The following is a 19,845-nucleotide window of genomic DNA, read 5'->3' as shown; positions in this document are numbered from 1 at the left end:
AAAAAAGGTTTGCCATATTCTGACATCAATAACTCCTAGTGTAGCATGTATCTATATGGAGCTGTGTAATGTGTCATTTTTGGCAGGGCACTTTTCATTGATATCATTTTGGGGACTGTACATCCTTTTGATCAATTTTTATTTAAAATTTGCTGCTTTGCAAAATGGCGAAAAAGTGGCGGTTTTTATATTTTAATAGATTGGACATTTTGGGACAGGGTGATACCTAACATGTTAATGATAGTATTTTTGTGTTTATTTTTCTATATTTTCTAGGGAAGTGATCTAGAGGGTGATTTAAATTTTATCTTTTTAAACATATTTGTTAAATATTGTTTTCAAACTTTGAAAAATGTTTTCTACTATTATTCCTGCCCTTTAACCCTAGGGGTTGTGATCACTAATACAATATATATATATATATTATATTGTGATTTACAGGGATATAACTATTATACTTTTTTATAGCCTGAGTTGTTACGGGGTAGTTATCTCCCTTTTTTTCATATAAAGGCAGAGGATTTTCTTTTTTTTTTTTTTTTTTACTAATTTTTTACTTAAAGGACACCTGTCATCAGGTCTGTGTCACTTCTGTCTGTCACTACTACCTGTTGGAGCAGCTCACAAGGATCCCATCCCAGCCTTTATCTAGTTATTTCATACATTATTCATTGTAAAATCATCTATTTTTTATCATGTAAATGAGGCTGGTCACATGGTCAGAGGCAGTGATGTCACCCCTGTTCCCCCTCCCCTCTCCCCCCCCTGCACATGTCTGTGTGTAATGTATAGTAAAGCATTGCTAGTGTGTGTATGTTATCTGCTGACATGCTGAATCCTCCTAATACACAGAGACACAGACATCAGCTACACATGAATCTGACATGTTCTGCTGTAACATGGCTGCCTGCAGCTGCTGTATCTCTCCTAAACACACACACACATGCACACACAGGCTGCAGGGGGCGTGGCCACCAGCACCAGGAAGCACTTCATTATACAGCCTCACATCATTATACAGGCTGTCAGTCATGCACTGGGGGTGTGGCTGTGCCTCCCACTCATGAATAGAGTGGACAGCTTGAATATGCTAATGCTTCATTGGACATTTCACAGGTCATTTGCATACAGCTTTAGGACCTATTTGCTTAGGTTTACAGGCATGTAGAGGGACAATGAAGGGATAGAGGCAATGCTCTCTAATGGCAGTTTATGAAAATATATTTAGTTTAGGGGGGTTATTTTGCATGACGGGTTCTCTTTAATTGTTTTCTTTACATAAAACTTTTGTATAATGCACTTCAGTACTTATGGAGGACAGTGCATTATAATGTCAGACATCGTTTGCACCCTGTGATTGCAGCTGTGGGTGTTGATGGGTGACAGAGGGAGCTCAGTACCTCTGCGTGCACTTAGCACGTTCCATGTGATAACACAGCCCAGTGCCAGCAGGACACTAGGTCCTGCAATCCTTTTCTAATGAGCCACATCGGAAGAAGTACCCTTAATGAACACCATCCCTGTACTGTGACATCACTGTGTGTATTATCCCTGTACTGTGACATCACTGTGTGTATTATCCCTGTACTGTGACATCACTGTGTGTAGTATCCCTGTACTGTGACATTACTATGTGTATTATCCCTGTACTGTGACATCACTGTGTGTATAATCCATGTACTGTGACATCACTGTGTGTTGTATCCCTGTTCTGTGACATCACTGTGTGTATTATCCCTGTACTGTGACATCACTGTGTGTATTATTCCTGTACTGTGACATCACTGTGTGTACTATCCCTGTACTGTGACATCACTGTGTGTATTATCTCTGTACTGTGACATCACTGTGTGTATTATCCCTGCACTGTGACATCACTGTGTGTATTATCCCAGTACTGTGACATCACTGTATGTATTATCCATGTACTGTGACATCACTGCGTGTATTATCCCTGTACTGTGACATCACTGTGTGTACTATCCCTGTACTGTGACATCACTGTGTGTATTATCCCTGTACTGTGACATCACTGTGTGTATTATCCCTGTACAGTGACATCACTGTGTGTATTATCTCTGTACTGTGACATCACTGTGTGTACTATCCCTGTACTGTGACATCACTGTGTGTATGATCTCTGTACTGTGACATCACTGTGTGTATTATCTCTGTACTATAACATCACTGCGTGTATTGTCCCTGTACTGTGACATCACTGTGTGTATTATCTCTGTACTGTGACATCACTGTGTGGAATATCCCTGTACTGTGACATCACTGCGTGTATTATCTCTGTACTGTGACATCACTGTATTATTCCTGTACTGTGACATCACTGTGTGTATTATCCCTGTACTGTGACATCACTGTGTGTATTATCTCTGTACTGTGACATCACTGTATTATTCCTGTACTGTGACATCACTGTGTGTATTATCTCTGTACTGTGACATCACTGTGTGTATTATCCCTGTACTGTGACATCACTGTGTGTATTATCTCTGTACTGTGACATCACTGTGTGTATTATCTCTGTACTGTCACATCACTGTGTGTATTATCTCTATACTGTGACATCTCTTTTCGGAATTATTCCTGTACAGTAACATCACTGGGTGCACAGAGCCCAAGATAGATAAATCGAATAACTCACTTCTAAATGTACAGCAGATAAAAAATAAAAGTCTATAGGAAACCTAATACATGGAGGTTTTATCTCGCAGTGCACAGGTTTGTTACTGCGATGATTAATAATGTGTTGAGCAGGTAAATATTTGCACAAGGTTGTTACATTAACTGCTGTGATTTCTGCTTAGTATTTAGAAGAATATTGCCTGTAGATACAAAAACCGTAAGAAACGCTTACTAACAGCTGAAGATCATTAAAATACCTTATTTATGTTAACCATGGGTCAAGTACTTGAGCGAGAGCGGGATTACAAGTGTTTTATATAGTGAAAGTAAACAACATGCAACGAGACAAAAATAAATATTAGTATAAGGGTATCCTTACTCTTGCTTTTTGTCTTGCAGGGGCTCTATGTGAAGGGGTAGCCTCATTAAGATGACATGGGCCTTCTGGCTATCCGCTCAGCACCATCAGCTCCTTGAGCCCCTGTGATCAACTTTAATTTTCTAGCTATATATTTCCATAGAATTGCAAAAGAACTATATTGTTACATTCCATAAACGATAAATGTCCTGTATGTGATGCACAGCGAGATGTGAAGCCACTGTGTCACCCAACCAGTTTGGCTTGGAGTTTTCCAAAGGTGTTATCCAAGTGACTGATTGTTTGCACCCTTTAACCACCGTACATGGATCTTTGCTCTTAAAGGGTCACCAGACTTCTGGCCCAGGTAGCAGCCGATTAAGGCAGGTAGAAAGACAACAGTGCAAGGCACCAAGAGAACGGCTGAAGGCATAGTCAAGATACAAGCCAAGGTCATTGCATCAAGAGACTGCTTGCAGTCAAGTCAGGGAGGATGGAGTGTGAAACTAGTAATCCCGGGAAGAGGTCATACCAGGCAAAGCTAATGCAAAGTGAGTAATAGTGAGCAAAGTGAGTAATCCCTGCAATAGGTAGAGTAGATTCTCAACCAGAATACAAAGCCTTAAGGTCAAACACAGGAATGCAAACAGGACAACACCTTCGAAGGATGTATCAAACTAGTAACCTTTGTTCATCTCCCTGTGGGAGTCACCTTATATAACCCACAGATGCTTGTAAGTAGGGAGGGTGAAGAGGTTTATAAAGGACCAGCACAATTTACAAGCAAGAGTATAAGGTCAGAAAGAATAGTTTGGCAGGCGGAGAAAGGACACGCACTACTATGTGTGGCCAAGTGATGCAACAATTTACTTACTGAAACCTTGTATGCAGAAATTTTTTTGGGTCGAAAACCCCACCTTTCAAGACAACCTAAATTCAGATAAATGATCACTTTAACTCTTAAAAGTCTAAGGATTGTGGGTTAAAGATGATAATCTTTGAAAAAGAACATGATTTTCTGATGTTGGGAGACAAGTATGGCATAAACTGTATATCTGTGGAAAATCAGTAGCAATTAGGATTGTGTGATATTTAATTAGATTATTGTCACTCTGTGCTCATCTCACATAGTATAATATAATGCTATACATGTGCACAGTATTTGATTTACACTAGGTAATGTGCCTATTATGCTGAGGAATGGTCACATATGTAATTCATAGACAACCTGGGTCTACTAGAGTGGGATCAGCTCTTACTTAGCAGTGTCTCCTCCTTTTCTCATGGAGTAAAAGCTCTCCTTACAGAGACTTTGCCAATTAAGGTCACCTTGCAGATGTGTTGAGGCTTATAGCCATTGATGCTCCACTAAGGGGACTCTGGCATTTATGCAAATAAATTTTCCAAAGATGGAAAACCAGCCAAACCAGTATATCTGTTCCAGAAGTAACAGATTCCCAACTGTAGACAGGGCTGTTTCATCGTGTTTACGCCTCTTCAGTACAGTGTAGGGAAATAGTTTAGCTGATTGAGAAGCTTTTGACTAGTGTCGAGAAGTAAGAGTAGTAACATACCTTATATTGTGTATTAAGTGTTGTCCAGGCATGTCCTTATAATGATTGTGTGCCAGTCTCGCACTGAAATATCAACCTCTGTACACAGGCAGCTAGCAGTCAGGGGGGTGGGGTTCGGGTACATTGGTAAAGCTTTCACCAACCCTCCAGGCAGCTTTTTCATAAAAACTCCTCCTACAACCTTCCTTTGAGCCAATTCCTGCCCATGCACAGTGCGTTTATTATCTCCACTCTGGCCCTGCAGGTATCCGCAGGGAGAAATGTGCACTGTGCATGTGCCTCCGACTATGCTCTTCGGCATGTCCGAGATTACAAACGAGAGTGTAGAGGACGGGAAGGCGCGGGAGACAGGGCCGTAATCGGCTCAACGGAGAACAGTACGAGGGGTTTTCATGACGAAAGCTGCCTGGAGGGTTGAGGAAAGCTTAACTGCTCTACCCCAAACCCCACCCCCCTGACTGCTAGCTGCCTGTGAATATAAGTTGATATTTCGGCGTGCGGCTACAATCATAAGGACATGCCTGGACAACACTTAATAGACCCTATAAGGTATGTTTGGGGGTTTAACAGCCGTGCGGCTGGTGCGAGGTTCCCTTTAAGGCTGCCATGTAGGTGTTTGTTAACCTCTCTAGAATACTGCCTGATCATATAGGTTGCATACTGTCTGGACTGTTGCATACTTCCCAGACCCTGAAATTTGTGACTGTCCTTCTAGATCTAGAACTCGCATCACACTCGCAATGCGTGCTGCCTGCATCTCCAGGCCCGAATGCTGGAAACCGGAACTGAACTGGCATGAGGCCGGGAGATGCAGGCAGCATGCATTGCGAGTGTGATGCGAGTTCATCGCATCCCACTCGCAATTGTGGAACAGGCCTAAAACTGCTCCATTGTTGGGACACTACTAATAAAAGGCCTTCATTGTGCTAAGAGATTTAATACAAGAGATGTCACAGTATAAATCAGGTAAATCATTTTTCCTTCGCATTTAACAGCGTAAAGCAGAGCAAGAATCTTTGCCTGGAGTCATGTTTTTATATTCATTAAATATACATAAGAATATGAAGCTGAGGAAGGGTTTATTGCCCATTATTGATATATTGTACAATATTTATGGACCATTTAATCAACTTATGACAGTCCTCGTGTTATGTAAAAGATAACTTCTGTAGGTTTGAATTTGAATGTAAGATGGAACAGGTATATTTTGTAATTGTAACGAGACTAGTTATTTTTTGGTCCTGGTGACAATTAGATTTTTAAATTTGGGGTTGACAATGGAACAAGGATGTACAATAAAACTTCATTGCAGACATTTTACAGTTGTTCATTGCAGCTTTGGACTAAGGTACAGGAAAGTACCATCATTCAGAGAGCACAGTGGGCAGAGAGGTCAGTTTGTATGTAGGAGTCATCTATAACTCGGATGTCCTTAAGGGCTCATTCAGATGGATGTTTCCACCAAGTATTTGCAAAAATGTGGACGTGTGATGTCTGTGTTCAGTCCGTTTTGTATCTGCGTCTGTTTTTTCTCACCACTGTATGTCAAACCCACAAAAAAACAGATGAGTTTCTGATCTACTTTTTGCCCTGCCCTTTTGCTTGCCTAGAAAAAAAACAAAGACAAAACAAACCGCATACGGATGTCATCCGTTTTTTTTGAGGATCCATTGACTTCTATGGAAGTCCATGGTCTGCATATAAGATGAAAAAAAAATGCATGCTGCTATTCTGTTCTCACTGTCTGCACATCTGTGAAAAAAAACGGATGTTTGAACAGACACATAGGAATCAATAGGTCAGTATGCCATCTGCAAAAAAACATTGATACTGACCTTGAAAATGCCCACCTAAATATGCCCTAAGCATTTATGGGTCTAAGATCAGCTGGCATTTGCATTGACTGTTTTGGGGTCGGTGTCATCCAGTTTGAAATGATGTGTCATGTAAGATAATATAAAATAAAAAAGTTGGCAGCTGAAGCTGCTTATAAAAAATTACATGTATAATATATAATAATATAATATTTCTGTGTCCCGATTGGAGTAGACGGATTTTTAGGACATTTTCAGTCTTCAGAAGAGGCTACAACAGTGGTGGCGAACCTATGGCACGGGTGACAGAGGTGGCACTCAGAGCCATTTCTGTCGGCACTCAGACCATCTCCCCAGGACTGAGTTCATCAAATAGGACCAAATCCACCTAATCTTCCTGCAGTCCCAGGCAACTGCTTTAAATGCTATTTTAAAGCGACACTTCATTGACTGTTTGGAACTGCGGGAAAAGTGAGAAGGTGTTGACAGAACTGCAATATCTTTGGAGCTCATCCTGCTGGACCCACCATTCTTCCTCTACAGAGAGACCCTGGAGAGAAGCTTCAACGAGAGTCTGAATGTGTCCTCCTTCTTTCAACTGTATTGGTGGCCTCAGGGGCCGATACGATGTGGAAGATCAGGTAGCAGTAAGTTATTGCTTAAAATGCCACGTTGGCACTTCAGGGTGAATAAGTGGATTTTGTTGTAGTTTGGGCAACCTGTCTCTAAAAGGTTCACCATCTCTGGGCTACAACAATTAACATCCCTTCTGGTTGTAAATGACAGATAATTGCTATTCACCATTAAACTTTTGTTGGTCACTGTCAAAACACTCAAAAAGAAGAAAAACATTTCCAAAATATATTTGTGTCATTCTAAACTTTACGTTACTTATTACATTAATTAGATTCCAATACAGTTAAGCACCAAAAACGCATATAAAAAGTTGGCACGTATTGAACTGCCTCTTTCTTGTAAGCCACACCCCTTCTGACAACTTTTTCTACCATATTATATATTACTTTTCAAGGCCTTGTGTATATTTGGGCCAGCATTTATAATTGGTTTTTATAAGCCAAGACCAGAAGTTTGTCCAAAACACTGAAGAAGTACAAATCCTCCCATTATAGTTTTTACAGTGTAGACGTTGTCTTACAAATACTGCTGTTCAGCCTTCACTACTGTAGAGAATCCTTTATAAAAGTGGCCTAAGACTCATGTCACCTACAGATATAATTCAAATGTTTGTTAAATTTAGCCCTACTTTCTAAACTGAACCCATAAGGCTAAGTGCTGCCAAAGTGTGTGTATAAACACAACATAAGATGTCATCATTTATTCCATTTGTTATTGTATTAGAAGATAGATATTTACTGGGGAGACACCTTAACTAAAACTAACCTTTTCCTTTCAACGTGACCTCATGCCAAAAACTGATCACTGGAAGTTCTCTACTATACAAAGCAGTAAGAACAGTGACGTAACTAGGAGAGGCAGGGCCCCACTTACCTCTTAAAAAACACACAGTGTATACATACCATATACACAGACATACAGCATATACACATCACATATGCATATACATTTACAGCATATACACATCACATATACATTTACAGCATATACACATCACATATGCATATACATTTAAAGCATATACACATCACAAATATACACATACAGCATATTCGCATGAAATACCCCAGATACCAGGGCCCTCTGACACTATGGGCCCTGTAGCGGCTGCAGCACTGTAGTTACAGCCCTGATTAACAAAATCCTGGAAGTATAAACTCTTTTTTAAATAAACTATAAGGTCATAACTAGGAGAGACTGAACCCCTTTTCCATTAGGAGAAAATATATACATATTTGTACACGTGTTTATACAATCAAACATATTTATGCACTCATATACTGTACACGCACATTTATATACTTTTACACATATATCATACATACACACACACACACACACACACACACACACATACATATATATATATATATATATATATATATATATATATATATATATATACATTGTTAGTGTGGTAAATGATTCTTCTAGCGGCAAACATCTATTTTTTAATGCAATATCTACATAGGTGTATATAGGCCTATTTCCAACAAACACCAGTTGTGTTTGCTAACTGTGTAAGAAGGCTAATGGATTTTTAAGCCTTGTTCAAGTATGCTAGCACAGCTGAAAACAGTTTGGCTGATTACAGAAGCTATAAACCTTCCTTTGAGTTAGTTGAGAATCTGGACAGTCACATTTGTTTGTTCTATGAAACTCTCACAATGGCCAGAAAAAAAGAACTTTCATGTGAAACTCGACAGTTTATTCTTGTTCTTAGAAATGAAGGCCATTCCATGCGACAAATTGCCAAGAAACTAAAGATTTCCTACAACGGTGTGTATTACTCCCTTCAGAGGAAAGCACAAACAGGCTCTAACCAGAGTATAAAGAGAAGTGGGAGGCCCCACTGCACAGCTAAGCAACAAGACAAGTACATTAGAGTCTCTCGTTTGAGCATATTGCAGCAAACACTTACCGGTAACACCCAGAAAACAAACCATCACAGAGCTCTTTACATGTAAAAATAAAAAAGTTATAGATTTTTGATGGGAGGGAGTGAAAAATGGAAATGAAAAAACTAAAATATGGCCAGGTCGTTAAGGGTTGGAGAAAATATTTACACATTGTGTTTGAATTTATAAAATGTTTTTTATTCCTGGGAAAACCTCTTTAAGATATTTGGTGATGGGAAAATCGTCTCCTTGGGGGAGATTTATCAGAAGTGTCTGAGAGGAGAACTGTTATAGTTGCTCATGGACACTAATCAGAGCTCAGCTTTCATTTTCCCACAGCTGTTTATAAAATTAAAGCTGAGCTCCGATTGATTTCCATGGACAACTAGAACAGTTTTTCCTCAGACACTTCTGATAAATTTCCCCCACTGAGTCACGGGCACACCACAGCAACTTGAAGGACATCTACCACCAGTTTATTGGTAGACTGTCCTATAATGCATGCTTGTTACCTCTAGAGGATGATGCACCCGTTTTCAGCTACATCCTGTGCTTCCGTAGTACCAAGAAAAGAAAACTATAAAAATATGTAAATTAGCCTGAGGAGCTCAGGTGACGTGAGCCCAATTCATTAATACTCACCCCTCCGTCCGCTCGCTCCCTAGAGGTAATCAGCATGCATTATAGGACAGTCTACCACTGATAAACTGATGGTAGATGTCCTTTTACAATTTGACATGAATGCTGCACCATTCCACCTCATGGTAGGAGTTTGTTTTGCCCTAGTCTATGAAATAAGAGCCTTCAACTTCTCTGCTAGCATTGTTTCTGTCCCTCCCCTGCGGATCCTCGTCTGTTTCTTCATAGGCTGTCTTATCCCCAGTGCTGTAGGTAAAGTCGCGGATATTTTTGTTTTTTTCCATTGACTCTTTGGGGCACATTTACTTACCCGGTCCATTCGCGTTCCAGCGGCGGCTTCTCGGACGAGCGTTCGGGTCTTCCGGCGATTCATGAAGCCCGATGTCCACCAGGTGTCGCTGCTGCACCGAGGTCCGCCGAGTTGCGTCGGAGTTCACTGATCTCTTCCTGGTGCATGTGAGTATGGCCCGTGCGACCAATTTTTTTTTTTAAATGCGGCGGTTTTTCCGAATCCGTCGGGTTTGCGTTTGGCCACGCCCCCGGATTTCCGTCGCGTGCATGCCAGCGCCAAAATCCGCTCGCGTGTGCCAAAATCCCAGGGCATGTCAGAGGAAATCAGTGCAAATCGGAAATATTCGGGTAACACGTCGGGAAACCGTGAATCGGGCCCTTAGTAAATGACCCCCTTTGTGTTTTACAAGCCTTCCAATCACAGTCATTCTAGCTTCTTGCCTTACAATTTTATGTAGTCAAAAGACCAACTGAAACCGGTTACTAGTGTTCATTAGCCTTAATTCTAAGCTGCATGACACAGCTTCAAGTTCTCTCTGCATCCATGAAGATGAGGAGTTTCTACTGTCGATTTCTTTCCAGTAAAAAAACTCAAAACAAAGCTGGCTCAAACGCTGAGACTGGAATCCCCTATATGAGTGATGCTAACCTTTTACACACGGAGAGCCCTAATTACAATCAAAACCCACTTATTTATCGTAAAGTACCAACATAGCAATTTAAGCAGTAAAAGTAACTTATTTTTAATAAACCGTATGAACACCCTGAGGGCAACGATCCATCCAGTAGTTCTGTCCAGGGCTCCGGTGGACATAAAGAATCGAGAGACCGTCAGTAGACGCTCAAATGGTAACCATCCCTGTCCACACCTACTCTCACCTATAACAACCTGATACTGGCAGAACAGAGCCTAATAGAAGTCATATTATATTTTGCTTTGCAGAGAAGGCACAAAACTTTTTGGACAATTGTATTTGTTTTATTTTACTACATAAACCAAATGATGTATTTCTCAATGTACTGGACAAATGACAATGCAATGCAGGCAGTCCCCGGGTTACGTACAAGATAGTTTCTGTAGGTTTGTTCTTAAGTTGAATTTGTATGTAAGTTGGAACTGCATATTTTATAATTGTAACTCCAGCCAAATTTTTTTAGTCTCTGTGACAACTGGATTTTAAAAATGTTGGATTGTCATAAGAACCTGGATTAACACTAAAGCTTCATTACAGACGCCTGTGATAACTGTTATAGCTGTTTATTGTAGCCTAAGGATAAAGTACAGTAAATTACCAACATCCAGAGGTCCGTTTGTAACTAGGGGTCGTCTGTAAGTCGGGTGTTCTTAAGAAGGGCACTGCCTGTATAAGAAAACAAGAAGAATTTCTTTGTCTTGTGATTGCTGTTCTTCAATGAATCATTGATATATGTGCCTAATATCTTGCCCTTTTGACATTGCTACAAAAAGAAATATACAAAAGCAGCACAATGCGCAAATAGACATAGGGGCATATTTATCAGGACCTCTGCGCACCGCCAGTGGCGCAGAGGCCCTGAAATAATCGCAAATGCTAGCTTATGCGATTATTTTCCCCAATCCACCACCTTCACGCCAGTGGGGCGTGAAGGGGGGGGCGCGGGCGGCTGAGCGGGGGGTGCGGCCGGACGGGAGTGGGCCGGTGCGGGGCGTTACTGTCCCCGCACCTGCACACTCGCTGCTGCCGGCGACTTTTCATACGTGAAAAGTCGCCGGCTGCGTTTTCTTTCTACGCCAGGCCCTGACTGGCATAGGATAAACGCTGCGCTGCTGGCAGCCCGATACATCAAGAGGCAGACGCCAGCGTATGATAAATATCCCCCATAGAGTTTCTTGACCTTAAGAAACCATAGGCACACCAGCACTATTTTACACAGATAAAGGAACACATGCCATTTTTGTTCCTAAATAATGGATGCTCCTGTTTGGATGTTCACAGTTTGGAATTAATAACCGCCACCATCCTTTGCTGTAAGAGTGTCTATTATGTATACTGTCACCTCAAAAATGAGGTACCGATGGTAGGACCAATGAAAAACAGGTACATGCCAAGCATCACAGGGCTTGTAGGAAACTATCATTATATGTAAATCAGATGGACCCTCCAACTTTCTCTAATTTTGGGCATAAAAGGTATAATTGTAAAATTATATTTATTCTTAACCTGATCAATATTGCTAACATTTAGGATGAAGTTAGGAGTAAAGGCTCTTGTCACATAACTTAGAAGCAGAGGCTTTGGATACATAGTATGAGCTGTCTGTAATATGCAGCCACACGGAGATTGTAAGCAGGGACGGCTTTGGGGGGGCAAACTGGGCATTTGCCCAGGGTCCCCTGTCCTTAAGGGGCCCCTTGCATGGGGACATTTGGATTTACTGTTATTTTTACACACTATGACGTCATCAGCGGTGACACCTCTGCACCATTGTGTGCGCCGGCCACTAATACAGCAGAGAGGAGACAAAAGAGGAGCCGCGTGGAGCTGTGCCGAGCATCAGGGATGTCGGAAGGTGAGTATGTCAGTTTATTTTTTTATTGACTAAGTGGAGGTGAGGTTTTTCAGCACATTTCTCCTATAATTTTATCTATTTCCTAAATATAAATCTATGGGCCACATGTATCACTCGTTTTTTCTGTTGTTTTTGCGCCTTTTCATTCAGGCGCACCGTTTTTGCGCCATTTTTGCGATTAAACGCCAAACTAGCTGCGCAGCAAAAATAACCAGTTTTCCCTCATCTATCTTACCAATCCAGATGTTTTGCTGCGCCTAATGATATTCATCACTTGCAACGTTTTCATTTAGGCGCAAAAACGGGCGCAAAAACACTCCAGCCCGAAGGTGGCGTTATCTGAGAAGAAAGCACTGAGCCCCTTTGCAGAACAGCTCATTTCTAGCAGCAGGGCTCAGCTAGACACTAGAACATATAATAGACATATAATAGATACATTAGATACTCTGCAGACAGGAGCTGCAGACTCTATTTACAGTTCATCACCTTCTATTTACAAAACATTCTGCAAAACGCTGAGCTCAAAAAAAAAGAGCTTAGAACTTTGCAGAAACTACATACAAGTGTCCCCCATGTAATTCTGCACAGTATCACCAGTGTGTCTGAGGGGATACTGTGCAGAATTACAGGGGTGCAGCAGGAGACCAGCACTGGGGGATCCCCTCTAGGAGAAGCCACTGCTGAGGAGGTCACTGGGTGCAGGGTGTCACACACCTGGGTGCTGCTGTGAGTGTTATCTTCATTCTGGGCTGTGGGAGAAGCAGAGAGGAGCTTGTAACAGGATCACATGTAACTGCCTGAATCTAACATTGCGCCTAAACTGCGCCAAAATTGCGCCTAAACTGTTTTAAAGTAAAGTGATTAATAAGAGGCAGAAAATATACTTATCACAGATGGTTGTAGCTTGTGATAAATCTGGCAAAACAGTGCGCCAGAATTTAGGCGCAACTACTACACTTAGGCGCACAAAAGTGATAAATGTGGCCCTATATCTATATATATCTATCTTCATCTATCTATATATAATCTACTTTATGTTTATGCATCTATAAATCTACTTATCATCAATGTATAAATATATATATCACCTTTCGTATTAATCTTCTATCATCCATCTCTCTATCATCTATCTCCTATAAAATCCTCCTACAGTCCCATATTACAGATACTTACCCTACTACTGCTTGTAAACTACAAAGTGTTATTATTGTGCAGGGCTAAAGGAGCCTCTTACTGACTGTGGCTGCTCATAAAATAGTTTTATTTTGTAACCCCAGTTTTAGTTTTGCCAAGGGCCCTGAAACCGGCCCTGACTGTAAGTAGCTGTAAGGCTGTAAGCTGGGGAGCTGTAGGAGATGGAAAAGCAAGTTACACCAAGGGGATGAAGAACTGGTAAGAGCTATAGGAGAAGAGGATGGCAGGTTATACTGAGGTGATGAGGATCTGGTGTTATACATAGGGGATACAAAGGTATTAAATGTAAACTGATGGAATAAGGAGCTTATAGGATTCATTAAATATGGTAGATAGAGAGACAATGTTATAATTTACATGTACAGGGAAGAATTACAATGGTAAAGCAGTTAGTTTACATATATTGTAGTAAAGTGGAATAATTAGGAAATTAGAATTGTACATACTAGGTTTGGGAACATTAGGATTTCGGATGCACTTAAAACCTTTGTGCTGCATTTGTTCTCATGGAGAAGCAACAATTGTATTTCAGCTATAAAGGTTTTTGTGTAATGAGATAAAAACCGAAGGAAAATAGTGGATGAAATCAAGCTTATGCGGAAGCCAAATTGTGTATCCTAATAGCATTTTCTCCTACCATTATTTCAAGTATAACTGGTATTGGGTTTGCATTTTCTCACTAATGGTAAAATAAATCATGGTTTATAATGTAATAAGCAGCAGGATGGCAGTACAACAAACAGGGCCTAATGCATCAGTTAAAAACATTTTTCAAAAAGTTACAGTTCAACGAATCCATCGTGCTATTAGGGTCGCAATAATTAATTTTTGGATTTCAGTGGAAGGGTAAAACAAACAAATCAAAGAGTCAAGAACCAATTTGTCCTCAATTTAGTAAATTGTAAGTTGTACATGGAAAAAAAGTGTTTTGTGCATTATAATCCAAAGTGATACATCCGTTTTATCCATGTTTGTGGTTCATGTAAGTAAATCAATTTATTAAAAGTGTATCTAGCTTTTCAGCAAAATTTGCATAAATCGATAGTGTATACATGAGTATTATCTTTTATACCTTCTAAATTTAAATGGTCACTATCTTTTCTAAAACTTAATGAGGCAGATTTACTTACCCGGTCCATTCGCGATCCAGCGGCGCGTTCTCTGCGGTGGATTCAGGTCTTCCGGCGATTCACTAACACAGTTCCTCCGACGTCCACCAGGTGTCGCTGCTGCGCTGAAGTCCGCCGAGGTCCGCTGGAGTTCACGATCTGTTGCTGGGTGCAGGTAAGCACGTGTCCAGCGACACGTTTTTTAAATGCGGCGGTTTCTCCGAGTCCTTCGGGCTTTCGGTCGGCCACGCCCCCCAATTTCCGTTGCGTGCACACCGGCGCCGATGCACCACAATCCGATCTCGTGCACCAAAAACCTGGGGCAATTCAGGGAAAATTGGCGCAAATCGGAAATATCCGTAAAAATGCGATTCGGGCCCTTAGTAAATGACCCCCAATGTTTCAAGTCAAACTTTGTAATATGTTTTAACTTAGAAAATACTTCTTTCTCCTATTATCAGGCTCCTTCCCTCCTCCCATCTCCTGGCTAAAGTGAAATTCAATCTTTCTAGAACAGAAATTGTCTACTAATATAAATCTATGGAAAATAGAGGAGGGGGGGGGGGAGCTGACTGAGGGGCAGAGACACAGGCAGTGCTGAAAATGAATCTTCTAGTTTATTCACATCAATACAAGTGAATGTTTATCTATAATGCCCTGTAGGATCCTAATGATGATTCTTAGTAAATGGGTTATGAATCAGATTGTCACAGTGTGTAGTATATATGGGAGACATCATAGTAGCCAGTCTCCACTCAGGAGCTCTTGGTCAAGTGTGAATAAGAGATAAAACCTTCAGGGAAAAAGCTCTTAATAATGATTTATATTGTCTTATAAACACAGTGGCCCAATGTAATAAGCAGCAGGATGGCAGTACAACAAACAGGGCCTAATGCATCAGTTAAAAACATCACAGTACAACTAATCCATCGTGCTATTAGGGGCACGATAATTAATTTTGGATTGCAGTGGAAGGGTAAAACAAAGAAATCAAAGCGTCAAGAACCAATTTGTCCAAGTTGTACATGGAAAAACATGTTTTGTGCATTATAATCCAAGGTGATACATCCGTTTTATGCCAAATAAGAGATAAAGCCTGCAGGGAAAAAAGCTCTAAATAATGATTTATATTGTCTTATAAACACAGTGGCCCAAATTTATCGAACTGCTTGTACATGTATTTCTGTAGTGTTTGCGCCAGTATCGTGTCATGGCTGCACTCTGTCCGCCGCAACACAAAACTGTGCACCTAAAGGGGTTTTCTGGTGCCGAATCACCCTGAACGCCACATTCATGTTGAAAGTCCGACATAATTGTGGCACATGTCCATTAAACTGAGTGCACCAAAAAATTGGTACACTCAGTTTCGGTGCATGGAGGTTGCACCATATTATTGAAGACTGTGCGCCGGTCTTTACTAGTCTGGCACATTAGTGAGGCCGACTGAATGCACTGTTGATAAATGTGGGCCAGAATTTTGTTGTTATATGCTAATTTATTCAAATATAAGATATTGTTTGATTCCTTGTTCTCTCTCCGCTGTTGGATATGGACCAGCTGCTACGACATCTCCCAGAAAGTAAAGGAGAATCTGGTCCATAACTATTTCTCCTTCAAAAGCATCAACAGGACACACAGGACATAACAGAGAAGTTCTAACTAGTATATATTATGTGAATAAAGCAACTAGGGGAAGATAGAAACTTAATGCAAAAACTTATCTTGAGGCACTTATCACTGGGGTACATCCCACATAGTCATTACAAGGTTATGTGTGCTTTATTCCAACATAAGACTCCACACAATTACGTTTCATTTAGTTCTGGCAGGAGGTAAAAAAAACTATTGTCACTATTCTAGACTATTCAAGATTTGCTATTGTTTTAATTTAAAAAAAAAGTTTGTATTCAGACCAAATGCACACAGTTTTTTTCTATGTTTGGCATCTTTATTGTTTTCAAGTAGAACACGGAAAATAGAGGTGTACAGGGATAAAGTAAAGTGCTTTTTTAGCTGTAGGAAAAAATCCTAGGAAATCGTGGCAGGAAAGGAAAATAAAAGCATAACTTACCCTTTTGGGGCTCCTACCAGAATCTCTGGTTTTCGGCAATCTGCACAGCGGGAGGTTCTGAAGGGTTATAGGACCTGCTTCAGCCAATAAGTGGCCACTCATTGGGGGAAGTAGGTCCAGTGAAAATCCAGAACTACTGGCTGGGAAAAATGCAAAAACACAAGTACCTGAGCAACTGGGAACCAGTAGGGTAATCACAGTCTGTTTTTTTCCCACCCATGTCCCAGAATTATACACAAAAATTGATAAATTTTTCATCATATATCATAGATCTCAGGCAATGCTATCCTCACACAATTGCACTTCTCATTCCAGGTATACAGCAATAGTAAAGCCTATGGACATTCAAGCCAACAATGCGTTGACCAAGATTTGTATCAAAGCTGCACTTATCTGGGTATTATCTATGACCCTGGCAATCCCAGAAGCTGTATTTTCGGACTTGCATCCATTCTATGATAAAGAAACCAACAAAACGTTTGTCAGCTGTGCCCCCTACCCACACTCCGACGGCCTGCACCCAAGGATCCACTCAATGACTTCTTTCCTCATCTTCTATATTATCCCTCTATCTATCATTTCTGTCTACTACTATTTTATTGCCAAGAATCTGATTCGGAGTGCATCCAACATGCCGGTGGAAGGAAATGTACATGTTCGGAGACAGGTAGGATTTTACAGTTAAAAAAATATTTGTGAACATGAATGAGATGAAGATTGTGGAATAACAGATATCAAGGAAGATTTATCAATCTATTGTTATTTGCACCAAAAATTTTGAACATTTAATAAAAGTTTTAGTTTCTAGAAACTAGACACTTCAATTGTATGACTAGCATTACTCTAAAAGGGACGTTTCATGAAAACATTGCAAATGTGTATACATTTCTAAAAAGGTAACATCCAGTTTTAGAAACTTTGATATATCTCATAGACATTTTGATAAATCTGATTTAAAGATATCATTGACCTCTGTAGGTGGAAGGTGTTCAATATACTTTTCAAGTCCTAAAGCATAATTTCTGACAGATCATAGTAACATGCAAAGGTTTCATGGAAGAGTAGGCCCAGCTGCTAGATGCTAGAATACAGAGACTCTCATGAGACTTTTGTGCCTCTTTTGTTCCCATCAACTTTGATGATGTATAATCATAGAGAAATGATCAGGGTACAAGAGGTAAGATGTTTCTAAGACACCCAAGAACATCTATCCTTTACTGAATTTGATATGGATATCTGCAGCCAAAACTATTACAATTGGTTGTAGCCATTTATATGAGTGACTCTGCATGTAATAATATATGGACATAATGGTTCAGAGAGAGTAAGGCCTCATACAGCCAGGTGCAGAAGGGAGGAGGGGTGTGCGCTCCTCACCAATCCCCACACTGCTGAAACCAATTATATAAATAAACTGCCATTCAAAAGCATTGCCCCCTACATTGTCCCCCTACATGCCTGTAAACTTAAAGGGGTATTCCAGGAATCAGCATAATTCATATACAAATGAGCACTCAAAATATAAGCTAATGTGTAATTAGTTGTTATTTAAAATGTTGCTCCCCTTAGCAGAAAATGCTGATGACATAGACTGTAATGAAGAATTAAAATGCTACTGGCCCTTTAATCAGTCCGTTAATTTCCTCCGCACGGTCCGTTGCAGAGCAGACACAGGACAGAAGATGGCCACTGGTCACATGTCCACATCACATGTCCTGTACCTGCCTGGGCAGGTCATGTGATCACCACTAAGGTTGGCTGTAGTCGGTTGGTTGCAGTGCATCCAGTATGGCCGGTGTGTGGTGATGGCAGTTACACATCATTACTATGGTAACAGAGCAGGACAGTCTGTTACATCATCACTGGGGGCAGAGCACAAGAGGGAGGAGGAGTTACTGAGAACTAAAGGATCATGGAACTTGTAGTTTACAGTGGCGGCCAGCTTAGTGATAACTCCACCTACTTTAGAGAGGCCATAAATTTTGTAAATCCTAAAATTAAACTATTTAAGCTTCATTTTGCGACTAATTACATTGAGTATTGTTGTATTCATTTATTTATATCATCATGGGTTTTTGTGTCAGACGTTCATATTCCCGGAATACCACTTTAAACAATCAGGTCCTAAAGCTGCATGCAAATGACCTGAGAGAGGTCTAAAGAGACATTATCATATTCATCTGTCCAGCTTATTCATGAGTGGGAGGCAGAGCCACACTCCCAGTGTTTGACTGACAGCCTGTATAATGATGTGACACTCCTGGTGCTAGCTCCAATTTGTGCTTCCTGGTGCTGGAACCCGCCTGCAGCCTGTTTGTGTATGAGATATTCCTATAGACATGCCTGTATAATGGTGTGACACTCCTGGTGCTGGTGCTGACATCACTTTCTCTCTCTATGTGCCCAGCTGCATTTAATGAGTGTAATCTCTATGACCAGGAGATTACTATAAAACATATCACTTAATGATAAGTTGTGGCCCACATTATCATGCACAAAAATAGAATAGAAAATCCACAATTCAAAAATTTAAAAGATTAGAAAAAAAGAATATGCTCAACATTTAATAAGTAAAAAAAACAAACAAACAAACAAGTGATTTTGTGAGTATATTCCCTTTATAGGGTTTTTCCCAGAAAAGAAAGTTCTCAAATTTTAATCCCTTAATGTTTACACAATAACCCCTCACTTTACAATTTTACTAAGCTTTATTGCTGTTTTAAGTCCTATCCCCTAGTCATAGTCAGTATAAAATTAAGCAGTGTGGGTGGGCACTAGTTGGACACTTCATGATTCCTTCATGATTCCTCTGTTGCTAAGAGATTATGTGTGCTGACAATGTGCTTAGATTATCAGGTACAGGGTTTAGCTGCACTTTATTTAGCTTCTAAACAGTCTACTAGCATCTCACACATAGAAAAAAAAGAGAGGAGACGGGTCATGAGGTTGATATAACACACAATGAAACACTCAGCTTTGATACCTCACCCACAGCACACACAGTCAGCTCAGCTATGCCTCTCCCTTACCTCTAATCAAGACCTTATCTTGTTTGTAGTTTGTAGAGGAAGTCT

General features: G+C 40.5%; 1 protein-coding gene across 1 annotated transcript in view; it reads left to right on the top strand.

The window, feature by feature from the left end:
- GRPR (gastrin releasing peptide receptor) overlaps positions 1–19,845 on the top strand; it is an 83,056-nt gene that overhangs the window by 34,021 nt on the left and 29,190 nt on the right. Inside the window, exon 2 of the mRNA XM_072138440.1 lies at positions 17,087–17,438. Within this exon, the coding sequence (XP_071994541.1) occupies positions 17,087–17,438 (352 nt within the window). The remainder of the gene's footprint in view (positions 1–17,086; positions 17,439–19,845) is intronic.

The sequence above is a fragment of the Engystomops pustulosus genome, chromosome 2 (assembly GCF_040894005.1).
Source record: "Engystomops pustulosus chromosome 2, aEngPut4.maternal, whole genome shotgun sequence".
In the NCBI taxonomy this organism is placed as follows: Eukaryota; Metazoa; Chordata; class Amphibia; order Anura; family Leptodactylidae; genus Engystomops; species Engystomops pustulosus.
This window is presented reverse-complemented; position numbering and strand designations above follow the sequence as displayed.